Raw genomic sequence first — 24,599 nt, forward strand, 5'->3', positions numbered from 1 at the left:
GCTTTCAAAAAATGCTTTTATTCTTCGAACACACATTTAAACGCTTAAAAATTTACTACAAAATTTAATCACTCGAGTGCTTTGAATCATCGTATATACAAGTGAAATCTACAAAATTTACGAAAATTCCTACAAATTTTTCTGATACGGAAACCTAAGCTTGCACTTGACACATATTTAAGTGCAATCACCATTAAATTACCTTTCAAACGAAACAAAAAATATAAAAATCGGTTCATTCGATCAGGCGCTACGATGCTACAGACAGACAGACACACACACATAGCGGCAAACTTATAACATCCTTTTTTTGGTTCGGGGGTAAAAAACACACTGAGTTTGAAGTTGAAATGTTTTGAGAAGTTTTTCCATTCGATGTAGTATCATGTAGGACTTCATTGATTATTGAATATAATTCTGAGAATTTCTTGTTAAATAAGCCAAAGAATATAAACATTTCACTTACGGAAAAGCTGGGTTTTTGCATTAATCTTCTATTTATGGTTTTAAATTATATTTCATTGAACGTTTAATTGTAAATATTCAACACTCAGTGAAGTATGCACCTCTTAACGGTACAGGCAAGAGAAATTTTTTATATTTGAAATTTTGTATCTATCTCTGACGGTTTACAAAAGGAAATTTTGCGAAAAATCGTATAACTTGAAAAAATAGAAAGCTGTATCTCCGAAATTATCGATCCTATTATAACCTTGCTCAAATTGTTGCAAATTTAATCTTCTTTAAAAATAAATATTACAGTTTACTACAGTTTTTGATGAAAAACCAGTTCTTTCAGGTCAAAATCGGTAAAAACTGAAATAAGGTCAAAATTTTCGACGTATTTCTTATTTTTCGGCATGATCCGGTTATTTGCCTAGGTCGAAAACTTGGATTTAACATTACCTTTACATTGCAAGCAACAAATCAAAAAACAGAATAACCTGATTTGACGCAAGGTTCTCCCCCTTTTCATGTATAATTTGACTGAATTAGTTCAGTACATTTAAAAAAAGGCATACTCATGGACATTCCACAATTTTGATCTGAAGAGGGACAATAAAAGCGCTGTTGTCAATAAATATTGCAAAATATTCTGTGAGGGAATAATTGACTTATCTGTTCAGTACATGTAACGGAGACATACTCATAGGCATACCTTAAATTTGATCTGAAGGAAGCAAAATTTCAAAAGTACGATAGTTCTTAGGCGTAGTCAACTAATTAATTAGCTAAATGTGTGGGATTTACAGGTTCAAGGTGCGGCATCTTACCACCCAAGACAACTAAAGAATCGCATTCTCTACAATCACTTCTTAAAATTCTTAACATACACACAATTAAAGTTTGGAATGTTTAATTTTCACAACAAGCTAATAAAACTCACCTTCTGCAAAAAAAGTTTATAATTACTAATTTAAGTAAACTGTTACGGTAAAAATTTACTGAATTCTATAGTCTATAGAAAAAATATTTCACAAATTATTACATTTTAAGTTGAAAAACAAGAAGTGACTTTTTTTACTTAAGATACCTTTATACAAGAACAGAAAAAAAAATTTGATGAGCTTCTTGGTGGTCGCAAACGAATTTTATTAAATTGGTTTTCTGTATAGAGTACTATATTAGTTGATTTATATAGTTTTTTTTTGTAAGTAAAAAAGAAAGTTTATGTGGTTTTAACTTTTAACGAAAATTATAATTTTATATTTTTATTGTTCATCGACAAGAGAATGCTAATTTGTATTTATTGTTAATCAATAAACGAATGTAATTTATGTCAATCATTGCGAAATTTTTCTTTAAATTAAAAATTAAATTAAATTAATTATTTCCTTAAAATTAAATTAATTAGTTGGTATATCCATAACTGCTGTTCCAGTATGAAATAAATATCTTGTTTTTGCAAAAAAGTAACAAATTTCTGCCGTTCTTAAAAGTTACTTCCCGGTGCCAACACCAATTCACATTCTTTCAGCAAACTTCCAATCAAGTATATGTATGCCAATCTTTTTAATACCATTTTTGATTAAAGACAATTTATTGGCTATATTACATTTTGGTGGTTTGGAATTGAATATTATGGAAGTTCCAAATTGGAGAAATCAATATTTACTGCGACATATATAAGATTACTTTGACGTTGAGTTATCGAGAAGGATAATTCGGATACGAAATCTAGGGTGAAAAAAATAAAAGAGCATTTTTTATGATACTAATTTCGATTAGTTAACATATTGGTGAAGTTACCTCATCAAGTATGAACAGATAAGTCAATATAAATAGTTACACCGATCTGTTAGACAATTGAAATTGCTATCAGAAGAAATATTATTTTATAACGAAAATAACGGTATAAGCTTGCCTGAATGAAACCCATTATGGAAAAAGTAATTAAAATTAATTTAATTAAAAATAGCCATGACCACTTTTTGGTAGAAAAAATATGACAGGCATGTTTAAAAATCAATAAAATTTAAAAAAATATGTCTTAATTGGTTATCAGATGGGTGAAGATCGACCTTACCCCGTCTCTTGTACTAAAAGAAGCAATTATTTATCTAGTCCAAATTTAGACAGCCGTGCAATACTTTCGTATTCACAGACAGATGATGATTCAAAGTTTAGATTAATTCTCCATTTCTTAAATAAAACAATTAAAATACAAATAAGCATCTTTAAATGTCAATATTATCCTCAATTGATTATGTTAAAAAGTATATTAAACACATGTATATACGATTTAATTTAGTTCATTATTATCATAAATACAGGGTGCTTAGGTAATATATTTGTAATATGAATATTTTTATTTTGTTTATTGTTAGGTTTATACACTCATGCAAATTGCACGAATCGATTTATCCATGTAAATTTGTGTAATGAATTGAACTTTCGTACAAAGTTTACATGTTCAAGTAGTTTGCATAATGTTTCTGTAGATAGTAAGTTTCAATATATATAGTTTAATGAAATGCCGAAAAAATTTTTTTTCTTTTCTTGGTATTTTGATTTTTTGTAAGACGCACAAAATAGATTGCTAATGATTCTATAACAAGGCAGATGTTAAAACCATAATTACTGCGCAGTTAGAACATATAAGGCGCTTATCTCGTCAAAGGTCAAGCAACTTCTTATCCGTGGACTTCCTCAACAGTCCAGTATCATAATTAAGTTGAAAGTGGTAAACTTAGCAAGTTATGGTAAAAAAACCTTAAGTTGTGTAACTGATCGTTTAGATTATGGAAGATTATTGGCCAAAAAAGAAAATTCAGCAATTTCTAGTTCACTTTGTTCATCTGTAAACTTCATGCTTTCCTTCACATGCAACAATTTACTTACGACAAATTATAAGATCATAAATGAAATAAGCTTAGTATAAAATCATAAATGAAATAGGATAAATTTATATGAGGTTTAAAATTTAGATTTAGCTTTCGAACAAGTTTTTCGATGTAGAGAATGTTTATGCCCTCTTGAAATATAGTTAATATCCAGCAATTTAAAATCTACAAAAACTTGGTCTTCATGTAAAAGTTAGAAAATTTAGCAATGTTCTATTTTTAATAATATTGTAACATGCACAAATTACACAACACTCTGTATATATTTAAGTAGATTTTTAAAACAACCATTTTTGTAAACCAATTCAACTTGATTGTAGCAAAACCTAGTCCAACAAACAGGGGCCCCTTTTTTTTGATATTCGGTGGGGTCGTGTCAATCAGATTGATTGATCATGATTGACAATAAATATCGGTAAACATTCTTTATTCATTATTGCATATTTGGAGACTTGGAATTATTGTCTCATCCAATTTTTTAATATCTATTAAGAACATTTTGTTTTCTGGACATGGATAAGTTTCTGTTATAGTACCTCAATTTTTTGTATGTCTTAAAATTTAATAAGAAGAAGTTTTTAATAACTTACAGAAGTTTTTCAATTTCTTCGTAATTGATGATTTGTATACAAAAAATTTATTCGTTTAATCATATTCAAGTAGATTTCATCATCGATAGGGTCAATCGAGACAATTGTCTCCTTCAAAAATTAATTTAGTAAACTATTTTAAGTAATTTACAAATAACTGGGCTGTACCTAGTCATCCCTATCCCTAAATCGTATAAATGTGAAAGTAAGGTTGTTTGTTTGTTTGCAATTCTTTGTTCCGATTTCGCGCTAAAATTAGAGAATTAATATGAATAAAACTTGACAATAATACAGCTCATACATCAGAATAACACATGAGCTATAATTTATAAAGATTTAAAAAAACAATTTTTAATTTAATTTATTTTTTTGTCATTTTATAAATCAGGATGAAGGACATACGATTTATGGACATCTGCTCAAAAAAGGTTACCAGACATACTTTCTACATTTAAACAAAATATGAACTTTTACCTATGTAAAATAATAGAAGAAGGTTTCGCCTCAAATGCCTGAAATTTCAATTATTCACCACGGAACTTCCGTTTCAATTGAAGTGACTTCAATTTTCAATCAAGTTTAGTTTTGAAATCATTAACAAAGCGCAAGGGCAAATATTGCGAGTAGCAGGATTGCATTTGGTAAAATTATGCTTTGATTATTTGACATAATAAGGAACCAAAATACTTTCAAGTCATTTTTGACGGTTTAATGAGTAACAAAAATTAGATTCGAGTATTTTTCGAAATAGAACCAACAGCACTCACCAATTTTGCTTTTTGGGCAGGAAATTAATATCACTGATGTTATTGATAATGATTTTTTTATTAAGTAATACTTTTACAGATATACCCTTTTACTTGGATTTTAATGCTTTTAAAAATTTCAGTTTTGATTCTCAGTAATTCTTTGTAATTTGATTTTGCTACTATTAATAACGTTTTAATTACGAAATTCTGTTCATAACTCTAGTCTATATTTCGTTACCGTCTGCCAAATTTAACAAACTATTCTTTATAAATATCTAAAACCATAAAATCGTATAGACACAAAAATTGTAGTAAGTTTTATTTTTAAACTCCCTGAAAAAAGGGTGTAGATGAAATGTCAAAATAATTGAGCAATAATCTCAATAAATCGTGTTTATAATGACTTTACTTACAATACTTAAACACAAAAATAGCTATTACTATCTGAACTATTTCACTTCTAATAAATTTAATATGTCTGGGAAGTGTTTATTTGTTTTATATTCTAATTGCCATATCTTTTAAATCAGTGTCTGTAATCTCTAAGTCGTAAGTAATGGTCTTAGTATGGATTAGTTTTTAATAGACGTAAAAAATAAGTAGGTATATGTGTTTATTGGCTACGTGAAGCAAAAATAGCCATACATCCTCATTTATCTTAAAAAAAGTATTATCCACTCTCAGCTAAATTCTATCGATTTTTAAATTGTACGATTCTTTCGTTTGCGCAGTCTATTTAATGGAAATGTTTTTATAGGTAAATTAACATATTTCTAAAATCGTGTTTTTGAAGTGAAAACTATTATGTATAATTGGTAATATTTTATAATGTAAAAACTAATGGTTTCGGGTTAGCAACATGCTATGAATATAGATACAGATATAACACCGTGACCTACGAAACTAGAAAAAAAATTCCCATCGAAAAAAACGACACCTATGTGATAATAATTAAAGCTGTACAATTAACTATTATGAAGTGATTCTGATCTTTGGTAACTTCTGATAACTGTTTGTAGATGGTGTTTGATATAAAAATTTGAAAACATGACTAATTTTATGTTAATACGTTAATAATTTCAATTTACAAACTACGTACGAAAAATTTGAAACAATTATAAAGGTACATTCTATAAAGCATGTTAAGTGCGAACCGGTAGAAATTGGCAAACCATTGAAGATAGAAACTTGAATTTTTTTAACAGATTTCTATAGGATATACAGTATAAAAGATTTTCTTACAAATGTTTCTTTCTATTCATGAACAATCAAATTTTAATATGGACAATCAAATATACCCAAGTATAGGGCTATCAAATAATAGAGCATGACATCTACATTGCAAAAATTGTTACCCCGACGCAAGGAGATATGGGGGGAAAGAATGGCACCAAATATAAGGGGATGATGTTTATATTAAAACACTGTAAGTTACATGAAAATCAGATCAGAAGTTTCTCATTTATTATCTCAAAACCTAAGAATAGGAATGCTTTAAAAATGTGTTCATATATATACGTCTTAAATTACGGTGTTTACTGTTGTTTTCCTATAATACAATGAAGTAACCGTTCTTAAACTCGTAACTTTAACATATTTTTCTCGAAAACCAAAAACAGGAATGACTCCAAATTTTTGCTTGGTTTTTCTTATTATTGAAAGAATTTATTTTATTGAAATAATTTATATTAAATTGAATTTTATTCATAATAACCTTAAGGAAAATTTAGAGAATATTCAACAAAAATCATATAAATGATTTATTATAATGTCGGTATTGATAGGTTGCAGGTTGTAAGTATCGTAGAGAGTTGAGACTACCTATAATCTATAATATTATTTCAAATTTATTATTTATAAAATAAAATAATAATAATATTTATAATCATAATAGTTAATTCAACATCTCATAACATAACACAACACAAACAGTCAATAATAAGAAGGCATAAATAAAAGCTATTACATATCTATTGACATTTCTATGAAGTATTCATATAATTCTTTTAACGCAACCTGAGTCAATTTACATGATAACGATGTTAGCTTACATTAAACTTTATTTACACGTTTATAATAACAGTAGCATGAAGCATGAATCCAGAAAAAAAGAGCAATATGACATTTTCATAAATAATTATTAACTTTGTACTAATCATGTTCTAACTTAATAGGCTATTTCTTTGTCTACCGCGGATACAGACAGCACTGTTTATTGATAAAGAATGTTGTTCATCGTGTGATTGCGCTACAAATTTTTTCGATAATTTAATGAAATTTTCCCGGAATATATTGCCCTTCCTATACGATTTTGTACGACATCTTAGAAACTATATTTCCAATTGACCTGACTTTTCAGTTTTTTAGCTCAAAATTTCTCAAGGAAATGATTTTTATCCAAATCAAAGACAAAACAAGCCGTGGGGTAGATCTGGTGCTGCCCTTGAGGCTCACACAAATAACTTCTCTGTATAATAAAGAGTTATAAAAGAAATAAAATAAATAATTCGAGCGGCTCGAAACGACTCGCCTGAATGTTACGAAATTCTTTTCGGATTATATTGCCATTAATACGCTTCGATCGCTAGAAAAAAAATGACCATGAATGTACTATACAAACACACATACTTCCTCCCAAAATTAGTTTTTATGCCTTGTCTTGACCATGAAACATAAAGATATGTTGAAAATTTGGAATTCGAAAATCAGACCTATTAAAATAACTTCCTATACTGGGAAGCTAACAATTTTCTCGAAAAATCGAATCAAAAATCACAGAAAAGTTTTATTTATCAATTTGACGAAACGTGTAAATTATAAACACATGTTAACATGTGAATAAACACTTGATTCTTTTATATAAATGTTGTGTATTTAAGTTGTGTGCGACTACGAATGATTTATATAAAATAAAAATATCAATGTTAAAATCGAAAATTATTTTATCGACTAATTCTAAGAAAATGTATAACTGTGCAATGGTTGGTTGATGTTCGTATAAACATTTTTACAGTATGATTTCTGTAAATATGAGAGATGATATGTCAATGACGGTTCGTTATCATATTTTACTATCTATATGACTTGAATAGATAGATCATGCTTATACTGCACGATATTTTTTCTTGTAATTAATGAAATAATTTTATCCATAAAAAATTCCGTTACCCACATGAGTCTTTATACCATGTATATATGAAATATATCATTGTATATTAAGTTTAGTCCCAAATTTGTAACGCGATTTACCCACAGGATAAGTATGCTGGATCTTAGGGCGGTAAATTTTCGGGAATTCTCGAAGGTGAAGAGATAGTGGTGGAAAAGTTTTGACAAGGGGTTCCCGTAAAGAACACTAAGTACAGACAGATGTTGGCCGAGTTGCGGCAAATCCGTCACTGATAAAAAAAAAAAATTATCTGAACAATTTTGGAACAAACATATTTTTTTTTTGCTGAAAGATAAAAAATTAAGCCCAGAATTGGCTTTCCAGACCGCGAAATGTTTTAATATATCTAAACGAAAACTATCAAAGGCAGAAATACTATCATTAATTATTTTACTGAAAATTTCTAAGGAAAGAATCTGGTCAAAGCTTAAAAGTAGAACAAGCATTGATTAAATATTATTAAAATTAATGATAGTACTGAAAAATTAATGATAGTAGGTACTACTGCCTTTGATAATTCGTTTATAAATATTGAAAGTGTTCGGGATATGGGACGACAATTTATATGAACGTAATATTAATAAAGAAATATTTTCGACAACAGTCCACGCGACAAAATATCCTAAATCAACCGATTCCTTATCCCCAGACAAAACATTTTGAGTCTTGTGGAATTTTTTGAGAATAATACCTATAGTGAAATAAAAGACTAAACATAGGCGATTTGTTTTGCTTGCCGTTTTAATTAATATATGTAGAAATTTAAAACAACCTTTATATTGAGTTACCTTTAAACTTGTAACAAAAAACTGTAAAATGTATTGAATAAGACATGAATAATGTTTTGTGTGATATGGTCATTCTATTGGGAGTAACAAAATATTTTGTGCATTTTTGTATGTTTTGCTTTGTTGAATTACAATAAGGTCCTCACCATAAAAGAGGAATATTATAAGCTTGTTTGTGGCCGTCACGGCTTGGCCGTCATCATCAATTTTTGCAAAGCCACAAATTAATACATAAAATATAAATATTTGTCTATAAATAGAATATAATTCGCCTACTTATAGAATTTTTTAAATAACATTCATAGACACATTATATTATTGATAATGTATATATGAAATATGTATCAAGGTATACTAAGTTTAGTCCCAAGTTTGTAACGCTTTAAAATATTGATGCTACTAACAAAATTTTGATATAGATGTTCATAAAATCATCTAAATAATCCATTTCCGGTTGTCCGCCTGTCTGGCTGTCGTCACGATAACTCAAAAACAAAAAGAGATATCAATTTGAAATTTTTTGTGCTTAGGACGTAAAAAGTGAGGTCGAGTTCGTAAAAGAGCAACATAGGTCCTCATCTTGTAAGCCGTAAGAGATAACAAAAGTTTATTATAAAAAATGTTCCTTATAAAAAAATAAACAACTTTTGTTTGAAACATTTTATATAAACATCACTGTTAAGTAAGAGCGCAAATTATTCGCAAATTTTTTAGTATGTATTTTATGGGAATATCAGTTATGCATGTGTGAAATGAATGTTTGTCTAATGTGACAGTGTAATATACATGGTGTTTCAACCATTAACTCAGTCAATTGTTTGTTTTCACTTGTAATTTTTAAATTTGTTATTTTGCATTTTTAACATATAGATCCTGTATTGAACTGTCTTTAAAGGTATGGATGACAGTGAGGAAAGGCATGGATTTTATTATGTAGCAAGAGTATTTTTTTTAGGATTATTTTGGAAAACTTATGTTCATTAGTTAAAAACGTTTAATTTTTCGAGGTTTTTGTTTCAAAATTTTTCATTAGGATGACTTTTTTGATGAAATGAATGTCATGTGTGTTAAGAAAATAGCATCTCCTCTAAATAGTCATTTTCTCTAAATCTTCAGCATTCGATATTTCGAATACAGACTCAAACAGTTCTAACAGACTCCATTCTGAAAATTTGAAACGGAAGTCTCAAATATTTTCGGTTACTCATTTATTTGGAAACTACGTTAATAGCCATGAATTTAAATTTATTAAAAGCAGTATTTGTTTCACCCTGTAGTTAGTAGTTATATTCTTATTTAGTTAGTGTGATAGTGGTTAGTTTTGCTCATAATTTTGTTTTTTATGTTCCAAAAGAAATAAATTTCACATAATATATACACAATATTTACAATAAAGTCCATCGACATATTTATATACTTCTTTATAAAATGAGTAATATACATCACAACATCATATACCATAAGCACAGCTCATAGCCGTAAATTTGTATATTGTTTATTGTTTGATATTATAAATACATATATAATATATTTAGTGGTGAAGAAAAAATTATCTTATTCCAATTTTTTTACCTGCTTAAAAATGTTCGAACTGTCATCTTGTATACATATAAACAAAACTGTTATGCGAAAGACTTTCAACACCCGGTGGAAAACCAAAGCCCGATCGAAGGTTTTCGTTATTTAAAATCCACTCTCCCTCCAGGTCGTCAATGAATTCCATTTACAGAATTTTGTTACCTTTGCATACTTTGAGTTATTTTAAAAGTCTGTACTATTCTATAAATCTTTCATAAAAAGTAATTTTTTATGTACTCATAACAAATGATGGAAGAAATCGTATTTAAAAAAACTAAAAATTCGATTGATAAACTATAAATTATCACATGGCTATTTTCGAAAAAAGGGACACTTTGAAAGATATTTAGAAAAAATTCAATTTCACACCTTTTTCACCAAAAAAATAATGAATCAACACCCGTAGTTCAAGGAAATCCAAGTCTTTAACATGTTTCTAATTTTCCGAAGTAAAATCCTTCTTTTACTGTATACTTTTGTTATCGTGAAATACTATTATTGAACAACTTGTATAAATTTTTTTAAAGTTATACCTATACATAAGCATGATAATTTATAACTAAATTTATTTAAGAACTTTAGTATTTACTATTTAATCATAATAAAGGATAATTTTAATTAAATTTAACATTCTGGTTTGTCCTTCAAAATCTTTATTTATTTTTATAAAATTTAAATCATTTGTCGATCTTCAAATACAAATTTATTATGAATATTAAATTAGAGAATTGTTCGAAATCAAGATTCGTACGTAAGTGTGCGAGACTTTTCGTTTGACTGCTTGCACCGTTAAGAGATATGTATTTAGTAAAAAACTTTAATAATATTAAATGTGTATGTATAGCCGCAGAAACGATGCAATGATGTTCCAAAAATTTTGACAGTAAGTACCACTTGTTAGAGTGCAGAAAATTTTGTGATCTAAATTGATTAATAAGAAATTAAAAATATGCAATTTGCCAAATTATCCGCATTTTGTAATTGCATTTTAAACCGTAAATATACTAAATTCACAGTTTGGTTAATAGTGATGAAATTGATTTCAAGCTTGTTATTCGTGGGTTTTTGGAGTCGCATAACACGAATGTTGCAACTGAATTGATCTTTGAGGTACCTGGTGCTCAATTCTGTCTTGATATTCGTGTTCAGCGATCCCAAAAACCCCCGAATAACGAATTTGTTTAGATTGTATAACGAATTTTTGAAACCTTCAGGAGCGACAGGAATACCGTTTACCTTAGACATCAGATACCTTGGAGACCAATTCTGATGTTTTGATAAAAATTTGGAATCATTTTCTCCACTATTGATCGAATAAATTTGCTACATTTACGGTTTTATTTAAAATTCAATTATAAATATTATTTATGCAAATTGCATATTTTTAATTTGTCATAAATCAATCGCTCTAGGGAATCGAACTATAACATTAGATAGATATAACACTTATAATGGTATGACACGTTCTTTTTCAAATCCGTTCATTCAAATTCTACTTACTGTCCAAATTTTTCGATTTTTGACCATTTTTAATGTTTTGTTTCCGCGACTATACAATTAACTACTGATTATACTAAAAACAAACTTATAAATATTTAATTGATTAAATAATTGATTTAACTAGTTAGTGTGAGGTCTTAATGTAAAAATAATAAACAATATATTAACACTATTAATTCAGACGCGACACGACGTCTGGCCGTACAATATCTTCACATAGTTACGATTTGATGAACAAATGATCGTGTAAGAATCGTTAAAATTAAAACATCATCTTATTTCGAGATTAAGCTGTAGGGAATATAATTTATCATAATTTTTCCTTAAAAAAGGCTTACTAACAGGTAATTTCTAAGTCTACATTTACTCTAAATTATTTTAATTTGTGGAACTATGTTCTTTATCGCACGATATTTGTTTGCTGGTTGAGAGTAACAACCAAAATAACTACAACAGACACCAAAAATCGATATCTAGGTTATCTAGGAAACTAAAACTTTTTCTATCGATTCAGGTTCCCATAAATTTTGAGAAAATGCAATACTTAAAAAATTGAGTTGTGAAAGTTATCAGAAGTTAAACAAAACAGAGATAATTCAAAGTAACAAGTATTTGACTTCTTGAAACAAGTATTTGTCTTCTAAAATTAATACCTTAAATTTTTTGAAAAGAATGAACGGATTATGAACGGAATATAGTTCCTACCGGGTATCCCACGACATATCTCGATCATTTTAGTTTATTATAATTTTTTTGTAAAATAAATTTTAATACATGAACAAAATTACAATTTGCTTCGTTTAATAATTCAGACATATAAAATAATTGTTTGTTTGTTCAGATACATAAAGATAAGTTTTTATGGTGTAAATAATTAAGAAAATGTGAAAAATACTTTAACCTTATATTTCCGGTTCAAATACTTTACTGAATAATGTAACTTTTTCTTCTAAGAAACAAAATTTATCGAATCATCTTAAACACATAAAAAATATTTTTTGAAAATTCATTATCAATCATAAAAAAATAAGAAATACTAATTAAAAAATAATTTCTTTATTTATTGGCTTTAGCAACCAACAACCAGTGGTGAATTTATTAAAATTGGCATGGAAAATTTATAGGAAAAATTAGTGCGGAACCAAAACTGAATAATCCTATTTGTCCGTTGCAATGGTTTCGATTTGGTCGATTGATTTGTGATATTACAGGAGCTTTTCAATTTTAGATATTTTGAAAATTACTCCAGGTAACGAAAAATTTTGGACTTACTTTTCGTCTTATATTATCAAGTTATAACATTTCACTATGAAAAATATATAATTTTAAATTTGTGTCCTAACTACCGTGCTCATCGTCTGTCATCTGTCGTCTGTCTGACCGTCTGTCATAACGATAACTCAAAAACGAAAAGATATATCAAGCTAAAATTATAGCGTACTGAGGACGTAAAAAATTCGTAAATGAGCAACATAGGTCAATTGGGTCTTTTTTGTAAACCGTTAGAGACAGAACAAAAGTTTAAATGAAAAATGTTCCTTTAAAAAATAAAAAACTTTTGTTTGAAACATTTTTTCGTAAATGTCACTGTTTACCCGTGAGAGCTCAAATTATGCGCAAATTGTATAATATTATATGGGTATATCAGTTATATGTATATGTGTGGCATGTATATATGTGTAATGTGACAGTGTAATCAACACTGTCTCTACATGGTATTTCAACAATTAACTTAGTCAATTATTTGTTTTCACTTGTTTTATTAATAAAAACTTTTCGACAAATCGCATTTTATTCGTAGATAAACATCAAAACTTGTGTCGCGTCATAAATAAAAATTCATTCATTAAATCTATTAAAATAAATTCTTTTATTTACAAAAATAAAAAATTAAAATAACAAAAAAAAAAAAAAAACATTAGGACAAAAATAATATATAAAATTTCAATAAATCACATTAAGAAATGAAACAAGAAAGGCATTATTATAATTTATACTGTTTGTATATAAAATAAAATTGTATATATATATTGTTGGCACCACCACCTGGACGTCCACGTCGTCGATTCTGTATCCATCGTCGGTGAAAGACCGCGCGTCGTTTCTGTATTTAGACAACATGGGTCAACAGGTTAGATTTGTAATGTTTCACATGTATTTAATATATTATAAGACATTGAATGTATTGTTTGTTCACCACTGAATAATTAAATACATTCTTAATCTGGTACACACATTTAGAATTAACGAATTTTAGTTGATGGGGTTTTCTTTTTAAATTTTTATATATATCCAATGTCTGGAATTATTCGAGGTTTCTTTCATATTGAGAATTATGAAATTTATCTTTGGACTATAAGATAATAACTGGTCAAAGGTGCCCCATTTTCTCTCTTTTGTCTTGAATGGGGTTGAAGAAAAGTATATTAATTTTGATGAAAATTAAAAATAATTTCCGAGTTTCCTCGTGTGTAACATATCGACACACTTATTATTTTATTTCCATGACTATAAAATTATATAACGACTGGCATAAGAATTATAATCAGCCAACGGGTTGAAATAGCGACCTAATTTTCTGGGTTTTAAAAGTATTTTAGAAATTCCAATCGAAAGTATGACAACCGTGACAACCATAAAAAATATTGTCACAAGGTCTATCCTCTGTTTAAATATGCTCTCACGGTTTATTTATAGTCAAATGGACCTTGGTGTTTTACACTAACTATTGACCCTACCTTGATTATTGGAGATTTGTTATGCAATATTTCTTTTGTATATAATGCGTAGAATGTTACAGGGAGTGTGAAAGTATATACGGTGATGTATCTGGTGTACATAAGATCATAACAACGTCCTGTACCAATGCTCAATCAACATAGATACGAAGTTGATTGTTACAATTAATTTTTACAGTAATAAGGATAAAAAGAGAATGTTATTATTCAGGCATTAAATTTTTTTGCTGGAACATTAAATTTGAGCCCTTTACACAAGATTGAGATTACGCCGGTTAACAGCCAGTTTCCGTCGTTTTTTGGTAAGTTTCATTCAATTCTTTGATATGCAAATTGATGGTGAAAAACTGGTTTGCATTCGTATTTATAATTCTATAACCTACATAAATGGAAGAAAATAGCCGCTTGTTGTAGGTGTTGACTTTTGCACCATAAAAATAAATAAATATGGTATTTAAAATGTTTATGCATGTACTTAAACCACTTACAAATATATTAATTAATTTTACCTATTAATTTCTTTAGTAAATCAACATACATTCTTATTACTATATAAACTTTAATTCAAAAGTTATTTGATTTTTAATCATTTATATTTAAAATTACAATAAAAATTTAAATTTACAATTATCTATTAATTGATATAATTAAATAGATGTAATAAAATAATAAAATGAGTAAGTATTAAAATATAGTAACAATAATAATAATTCTTATTATTATAATAATAATATCAGGACAATTTATTAGTTTATGAACAATTTATTTTACTATAATCAAGTTTTTTTAGTGATTTTAATAGTCTGTAATGGTCGTATCGAAAAGGAAAAAAGACCTTTTTAAGCTTGAAATGCCTAGTTCTGAAATTTACTTTCATGACTCAAAAAAAAAATTGTGTATATTTTGGAGTTTTTTTAAATTTTTATTTTGGAGTTAACTAGTGACTCAGCTTGAATCTGGTGTATTATTTTCTTCTGTACGCCATTTATCTCTTAAATATCAACTGCCATATAATATAACATTATTAAAAGCAAGGATCTAATACTCATACAGCGAGCGGAGTGTGATATTTGGCAATTGAAATTAACTAGTCCTTAAGTGTTTAAGTTTCGGCATATTAGAGAAGAATAATTTTATTTCACGCTCAATGTTGATTTAAAAAGTTTTAAAATTTTTTTTGGAAAATCTGCAATTAACTTGGAAATATATTGCGAAATATATCAATCTAAGTTATATTTTAGCTCATTATAAATGCTAAAAATCACTGTAAAAAATTGATCAGTTGAACCGCCACTCTCGTAAATTGCAAATTGATTTATTTTCATAAACATTAATTAATAATGACTTTAATATTATATATTCACAGTACTTCAATATTGTTTTATTACCCAATGACCAATACAAATTATTTAATTTACAATATTGTGCTTTTAAGCACAATATATTTTGCTTGAAAAATACTATTACTTTTCTTGAAAACTTGATTGTCTTAGTTGCTTTTTTATGCAGTTTAAGATGGTAAAAAGATAAATTGGAAAAATCGATTCAATTTTTCAATCGATTGTGCGTATTTAAAATCGCACACTTCTCTACCTCATCATATTAAACAAAATTTGATTGACTAGATAATTGATCAGTTGTTTTTTATTGAAATTGAAAATAACACAAAATTGCTAAACACAACAAATATCACCTTGAAATATATGATGTTATTTTTATAACAGTTATTTTATACCAACTGGTTAGATGGCATAATCCAATTAACCATTAATTATTGCTTTTTTAGACAGTTGGACGTGATAAAATATTATTTCCTTTCTAAACAATTTGTTAACTAATGTAGATTATATTTATTAGTTAATTCAAATCAAAAATCATAATCTCACGATCTACTCATTGACTGAGGTTCAATTTCACTACCATTTAGTAATTTCAAAAAATAGTTTATAAAGCTGAAGTTTTTGTAATCTTTAGGTTTGTTATAGAGGCTTTGATATATCCTAAAGATAAAAAAGATTCAATTTGGAATAAAAACAAGTGAAAACAAATAATCGACTGAGTTAATTGTTGAAATACTAATTTACACCTGATTTGCGCCCTCAAGGTGTTTGAAACAAAAATGTTTGAAACAAAAGTTTGTTTATTTTTTTAAAAGGAACAATTTTTATACTTAAAATTTTGTTCTATCTCTAACGGTTTCCAAGAGGGGTTCTAAGAACCCATGACCCAGTTGATCCAGGCTGCTCAGTTACGAACCTGACCTCACTTTTTATGTCCTGAGCACGCTTTAAAAATGTCATCTTGATATCTTTTTTCGTTCTAGAAACGGGCAGACAACCGAAAATACTCTAATTAGATGATTTTATGAACACCTATACCAAAATTTTGTTCGTAGCATCAATATTTTTAAGCGTCGCAAACCTGGGACTGAAAACTTAGTATACCTTGATATATATATTTCATATATGTATAAAAATATTAATAATATGTATTTAGGTTAATAGTGAGACTGATTTGTACAATGCATAATCCCTGGTGCGCACTGATCTATACTTTTTAACTAATTATTGTTTTAATCTAAATATCTACAGCCTTGTTTTAAAATCATAACCATACACAATCAATCTATATTAAAGACGGTATAAATATTTGACGATGAAAATTATTTTTGAACATTTGAAAACAGATTTCGAAAACATACGTCGAGAGAATAGGCCAATGGTAATTTTTTAATTTTTCAAAAAAATACAATATTGGTCAAGAAATTATTGACTATTGAATTGAAATCACTCCAAGTCAAATCCACCACAGCCTATTTGCAACTTATCATATTAAGTTAATATTTTAACATCATTGTACAAATATAAAATTTCCTTATTCATTCCATTGATAAATATTTTTATTGTTATTATAAGCTATCTCATTTTAAGTTATCCCATTTTATCTTATACACTAAAACTTTTTCTTTTTTACTACACTACACGTGTTTATTGTTAGTTAGAACAGTGCCGCAATCTAAAAAAAAAACAATTTAAATTTTAGAATAAGATATTTAATTATTATTAATTAAGATGAGGTGTTCTAAAGATCGTATATATAGTATTCTAACTGATGATTCTTCATTTTAGTTATATTTTCCCTGAATATAAAGACTTATGTACTATATCGAAGGTAAACAAAGAGGGTTGAGAGTGTTTTATTAATCCCTTTTATGACCCTCAGTCCACAATTTTTGTAGTTAAAGAGATATCAGAAACAAGAAATTCATGTTGGGTTGTTCACTAGGTAAATCATACTTCATCACTTCATTCTTATAAAATCAGAAGCTCTTTTCAGAAATTTGGCTAGTATATCCAGCGAAAAACGGTTTTTGAGACATTTTTTGACCTTCAACTTCAGTATATGCTTTTCCAAAACTAGCTAAAGAGTTGAAAATCAATAAGTAGATTGAATTAATATCAATCAGGTTGTGCTTTTTGTTAGTGTACATTTTTCAACACCCCCTGCTCCTTTTTTAGACCACAAAATCCACAGCTCCTCCAAATTGAGCCAGAGGAAAAAAATCAGTATGTAATTTGAACTAGTGCCTAGGATGTGTCTTTTGAGAGTAGAAACTCAATACTGAATCCCTTTTTTAGATAACAAATTCATATTTGACAGCACTTTTGGTTAAAGAATACCATGTTTTCAAAGAATGATAAAAATTCCATCTCAATAAAAAGCATCTAACAATAACTTTAAATGAAGGGCAAATATGACTTTAGTAATGGAATTCTGTTGCTCACAAATTTTTAATATATTATATTTTATGTTGTCAAAAAAACAAATCAATTTTTTCTACGAAAAATATTTTTAATCATAAAATAATATTCGCATCAAATTAATATATTTTAAATGGTCCATAAACATTTAATTTTTTGCACCTTTCACAATTGACGTATACTATTCTACACTACAAGTTTTTTATTCTGACTATCACCCATTTTTAAATGCAAGACCCATAAGAATATTCCCTTAAACGAATTATTCAAAAATCAAATTATTACCGGAGTTACAGCGTATTTACTGGTAACGAAGTTCGAATTGATCGCTCTGGACTACGAGCTTCTGTTGCTTCAAAAAAAGGCAATACAAGTCCGGTTAGCAGAAATACCTTTGTAAGACATTGCATATGAAGTAGAAGAAGGCCCAATTTATGGATCTGGGATCGCTGATTAATTCAATGTTAATAATATTGTTTCCGAGTTATTCTTGCTGGGATTATCTATCAAACTTAAAACGAGTTTTTCTGGAAACCACATTGTTGACATGATATCTCAAGTTCTACTCCACTGATTTCTTTGAAATTTATTGGAAATCTTCTTTATAAATATCTCTATCGTGCGTCTGGTCATTGGATTTAAAAACATTTCAATTTTGAGTATTTAAAGGGTTTTTTTATTTAAGGTCATTATAAAAGTTAGCTTCCCTAGTTTTGGAACATTGGAGTAATCCCATATTCTTTCTCCGTTGTCACGCCTATATAATAACCATTAAAGATAAAATTATTAAGCGTTTATGGACTGCTTTAATTTGTTCTCTATATCACTTCAACACTGCAATTAAGTAACAATTAAATTCTTAAGCTAAACAATTTGTTTGGACAGCTATCTTAATATTAATTACTTTATATATGCCTTAAGATATCATAATTTTACCTTCCACATGTGCGAATTTTTTAACTAGTTAGTCTAGTCAAAAAGTTCAAATTGGTTAAATATAGATATAATGGTAGTAAAAATACGTGTAACAACTCGATGGATTCAAAATCATGTCTAGAAAAATATATCTTAACTTTTTAAGCTCATAAAAAATTGTAAAAATTATAAACAAATAAGTATGAAAAAAAGTATATGGTTTTTCGCCAATATTTCACAAAATATTAATATTTAAGAAATTTAAAAATAGATTCTTAAAGAAGTCTCCCACTCCAAGTATATCTCTATTATTTACAATTATAATTTAACGTTGAAAATTGGCCTTTTTGTGAAATTTTTGAATTGTTGAAATATCAAACAATTGCAGAGCTTGATGAAAAATTAACTTTAAGATAAATTTCCAACGATAATAAATTATTTAAAGTGTTCAAAAAACACCATATTTTTCAAATTTTTTAATTAAAATTTAAAAAAAATTATTTATTGTGACGTACTTATTTTTGTCGCTACTACAACAATCTAAAAATTACACACGAAGATCTATTTTCAGCGTTTAATAAGAATTATAAATATTGGAGCTGGAGTTCTGGATTTGGAAGGTTTTCATTGGAAATTTCCTTCTCCTTTTAGCCGGTGGACGTCTAGAAAATTAATACCCCCATCATAATGAGTATTCAACACAAATATCTGAGTAAAAGAATCAGCAACTCTAAACCTAAGCTAACCTAACCTAACCTTACCTAACTTAACCTAACCTAACCTAACGTTACCTATAGCTTCGGTATATGTCTGCTTATCTTGTATACCGTAAAAACATTAATCATTAATAAAGTTGACTTTAAAAAAAAAAAATTATAATGATTTATTTGCATAAGAATTAAATTTTTAATCATATTTATGTAATATATCACGTTTAAAAAAAATGTATTTTATTATTTTAATCGGTCATAAAATGTTAATTTAACTATAAACTTCTTAACAGAACAATAACGCTTATTTTAATTATAAAGGTATAATTCTGAAATTATTCAGTGCCACAATGTTCAGCTGGACAGAAAAATAATACTACTTTTTATTTTACTAGGCCAAAATTGTGCAAAAAACTGCACAATTTTCCAACTAAAATGGAACTACTTTTAAATAGCTCTAAGTTTAACCATTTCTAGTAGAGCATTGTAAAGACCTTTAAGCAATATTCTGTATACTGAATATTACTGTTCGATTTTTTAATTTTTTGTAACATTCCGTGATATAAGTAGAGTTGGCAACCCTATTTCTGCATCTAAAAAAATAAACTCTTTTATTTTTATGTTTAAAATATTGAATAATAAATATAAAAATTGTCCGATTCTCTGAAAATTACCTTTTGTCTGCTATTTTTTCTGTAAAGATCGGCACCTGTTCCAAGATAGATGTAAAAAGTAAATAAACATTTCTAATAAAGTTATTATTTCATTTTGCATAACAAGTTTATACATATAAATAATATGAATGCACTGACTATATTTTACTTATATATTCCATACCAAACAATTGGCAATAACAAAAATACAAGCAGCAGGATAAAAAGTACCAAATCAATAATCCTATAAAATAACTAGACGATGCCCGTCTGTTTCGCTCGAAAAATCCAAATTTCAAATGGGACATACAAGTATCACTACTCAATGTTTCTCTTCGTCCATTTGACCCTTCGTCCTCGAGACACTCTTAAAGACTTTAATGGTATCTTATGCATGGTGTTAACACCCCCAAAGAAGTACGCAGAGCTGAAAAAATCATTTCTTTTCTTTTCTTTCTTTTTTAAAATTTAAAAGTTCACAATATAGTACCTACGTTATTTTAAATTTCCTTACAAATGCAACTCTTCAATTGTGTCTCAAGTTCTTAACAAATAATTATGATAAAACAATTTTTTTTTAGTTTTATTTGCATTACTTTTTTGTATTTTATACATTTTCTGGGGTTTTTGTAATTAAAGTTTATATAGGCATAAACAGTCTCCCATGAACCGGCGATCGGAGAAATATATCTACAATCGAAACGTACGATGCAATAAATAACGTTCGGAATTTCGTTTCGGTACCACCAAATAATAAATGAAAATGTTTAGCTTCGAGATAAACGGTATAAGAATTAAATGGTAAAGGATCAGTTAGTATTTACAGTGTGTCAATAGAGGCTGTCAAATTAGCAAAAATCGATGCATGTATTACATTAAACGGCAGAAAACAATTCTTGGGCTACCGAAAGCACAATTAAAATAAAAATAAAGGAATGAATGGTATAAGAGTCGAATCACACCAAGGCAAACATTAATGGCTAAGAGTTTGCGCCAGACGAACATAAAATCAATTATCAAAATCAATATTGCAGGATCTCTGCAGATTTTGTCATGAAGAGAAGGAAACTGGAATATAAATTTTGCGTGAATGTGAAAAACTCTCTCCCACACGACACAATGGCTGAGGATGGACTGACGCCAGGGAATATCCAAGAATTGTCGTTAGGGACTATCCAAGAATTTATTAAAGCTATATAGGGTTTCTGGGACATCTTTGAAACAAATGAGTTACAATAGATTAAACTTGCCGCTGTACAAAAGTTCTGACTTACTCTGAACTCGAATAAAATATTATCTTTACTCAATTGGAATCAAAACAGCCGAATCTTTTTCGTTAAGGTTATCTGGCTTAATTAAATAGTATTTTTTATTTACAAAAAAGAAAATTATTATGTTATTTCCTGTCATATTTAAAAAAAATATGGTTATTTTATTAAAATTTAAAATAAATATTTATTAAATTTGATTTTTGTTGTTGATGATATTTTATTTCCTCTGTATTAAGATATTTTTTAAATCTAAAATCATTCACGACCATAAAAATAATATTTAATTGCATTTACCGTAAGCCAGAGGGCGGCTTCAACCTTTAAATAAAATATCAAAGGTTTAAGTACGTTTATTTAAGTTTAATGTTAATTTTGTTAATTCATTTGGTTCAAAATCGATTATAAAAGGGGCTTTATATTTCATGGTGCGTCGTGCGAAATTTTAACGCATTATTAAAACTACATGAAATTTTGCTGATTGAGCTATAGAAACGGCTCTCTTTGCTCAGTTTGTGCAACTGAAAAATACTTCCATCCGTCTTCAATGCCTATTATCCACACTTGAAAACCATTTAAATATGCAGAAAATCAAAACTATCTCAAGAAGAATCAGTTCAACATGCTCACTAGGAAGTGAGCATACTCTTAACGATTTTTTTCAAATACGAAATACAAAAAGAGCTGAATTCCGAATGTAACGTTCTTTTCCAGGCAAAAATAAGATAAACTTTATTTAAAAGAAGACCGTGCGGCTTATGTGGCCTTACTGCGGACGAACATTACAAAATATCCAAGCACCAGTTCGAAAATGATATCCATCTATAAAAAGACCGATCTTATTGCCAACTTTGTATTGCTAGTTTAAGTATCTGATAAACAAATTTTCAATCTATATATTTTTTGAAAATAAATTATTTAATAATAAAATATAGGTAAAAATTTACAATTAAAAATTATTCTAATTTAAAGATACACATTTAACAAATGAATATTGCACGTGTCAAACATTTATTTTCAGCATCCATTTGCATAAAAGGTCAAAAAATGATTTATTTTATATTTAAAATCTGATACTTAGTTATAGCAAGTACTTTGGAATGCAATTACGTAGAAAGTTCTAATCTCATAATTTAAAACACAATTTAAAAAATAAAATTATTTTAATTTTTTTTGGTGGAAGCGTCGGGAACATTCAATTTTACAATAAACGGATATGTTCAATCCCCTTATCTGCACTTCCACCAACATGATGTTTCGTATACTAATGTAGTACAAAGTTGATGACTTTTCAAAGCCTGAATTTTTATTATGCTAACCATCATGTCGATTAAATCAGCCTTGAAATAAAAAGAAAAGTTCATCGATTTGACCGCTTATATGTAATGTGTAAATAGGAGTTATATAATGTTTTTTTTTTTTGCTATATTCGTGTCTATAAAGTGGGTTTGCAGACTTTTTTCAAGGCATCACTACACAATTACACATATTTATAAGATTACAAATATTTATAAGACATATCAACCAAAAATCTCCAAACATTTTATAGACTTTTACTTACAATGATTTTTTAAATCCAAAACAATTCTTCCATACTACTTATTCCATTATGAATGTATCAGAAAATAAGTATATATTTATCAATCGTTTAAAGTATAATAGTTTAATATATAGGTTGGCTTAGACAAAAAGTTATAAATTAAACAAAAATTCCTTCAAATTTGTGTTATGAAACCGAACGCGCATTTACAAAATTTTGTGTACTTTTATATAAGTCAATGTTCCTCATACATAATGTTTTTAATTGCGTCTACCGTATAATATATGAAGGCACTTTAATGTTTTATCGCACTTTACGTATTTATATTTAAACAAACAGAAAGAAACGAAAAATTCACAGTAACTGAAAATTAAATCCGTATCCGCTAGATATACGGTTTAGGCCGTTGCCTTTCTGCCACTTCTTTTAAAACAGTAGTGACAAAGAGGTTGTTATAACAAGAGTAGCGGTCTACTACCGGCTACTATGTAATTTTTTCGCCTTTTTCTATTTATTTGATAATTTGTTTGATCAATATTAGAAAATGTGAAATACTTGTGTGCGTTTTTATTCATAGAATGATTTTTTACCAAAAATATAAGTAATTGACTCTTCAACCTTCTTTGTATAGGTAATACTTTAGTAAAGTATAGTAAAGTTTATTATACTTTTCACAGGTATACCAAATCGTGCAAAAGTTAAAAACAGGCAAAAATGCATTTTTATGATTTATTACCTATACAAAAAAGGTTTGAGAGTCTATTACTTATAAGACCATCAAAAAAGAACTTTTAGTAGTTATTGCAAAACATAATATAGTGGCCCTGAATTTCAATTTTCAATCATTTTCTGTAATACTGCCTTCTTTTTGAGATAAAAGGGAGACTCAAACTTCCCTATACTTGAAAAATATCACTATTATCTCATAAAAAACAATATAATTAGAACTTACATTTTAGTTTCACCTTTTTCCAAGAATGTGGATGTTTGATGATCACTACGTAAATAATTGTCCATATTATGATCCATTGAATGATGAGCACTACTTACTATTAATATACTTAGTAATATTAATAATGTTAAATGCACCCTGTAAAAAATTAAAATTATTTTATTATAATGTGTAACACTTTTTTTATAATTCATATAATTAATTAATTAATTAATTAATAAAGGAGAAAAGGTTATCTACAAGGTACTGGAATATCCACCTATTGTAATGGTTTATTATTATTACTATTTTCTACTGGAAAATCTTGTAAAAAACAAGTGAAAATTAGTTAGTTGTTGTAGCCT

General features: G+C 27.8%; 1 protein-coding gene across 1 annotated transcript in view; it reads right to left on the minus strand.

The window, feature by feature from the left end:
• The window catches only part of LOC123300624 (protein NDNF), a 38,938-nt gene extending 14,600 nt beyond the window's left edge, over nucleotides 1-24,338 (minus strand). The window contains exon 1 of the mRNA XM_044883221.1: nucleotides 24,256-24,338. Coding sequence (XP_044739156.1) covers nucleotides 24,256-24,332 — 77 coding nt within the window. The 5' untranslated portion in view covers nucleotides 24,333-24,338. The remainder of the gene's footprint in view (nucleotides 1-24,255) is intronic.
• Between the last annotated feature and the right edge of the window lie 261 nt (nucleotides 24,339-24,599).

The sequence above is a fragment of the Chrysoperla carnea genome, chromosome 5 (genome assembly GCF_905475395.1).
Source record: "Chrysoperla carnea chromosome 5, inChrCarn1.1, whole genome shotgun sequence".
Lineage (NCBI taxonomy): Eukaryota > Metazoa > Arthropoda > Insecta > Neuroptera > Chrysopidae > Chrysoperla > Chrysoperla carnea.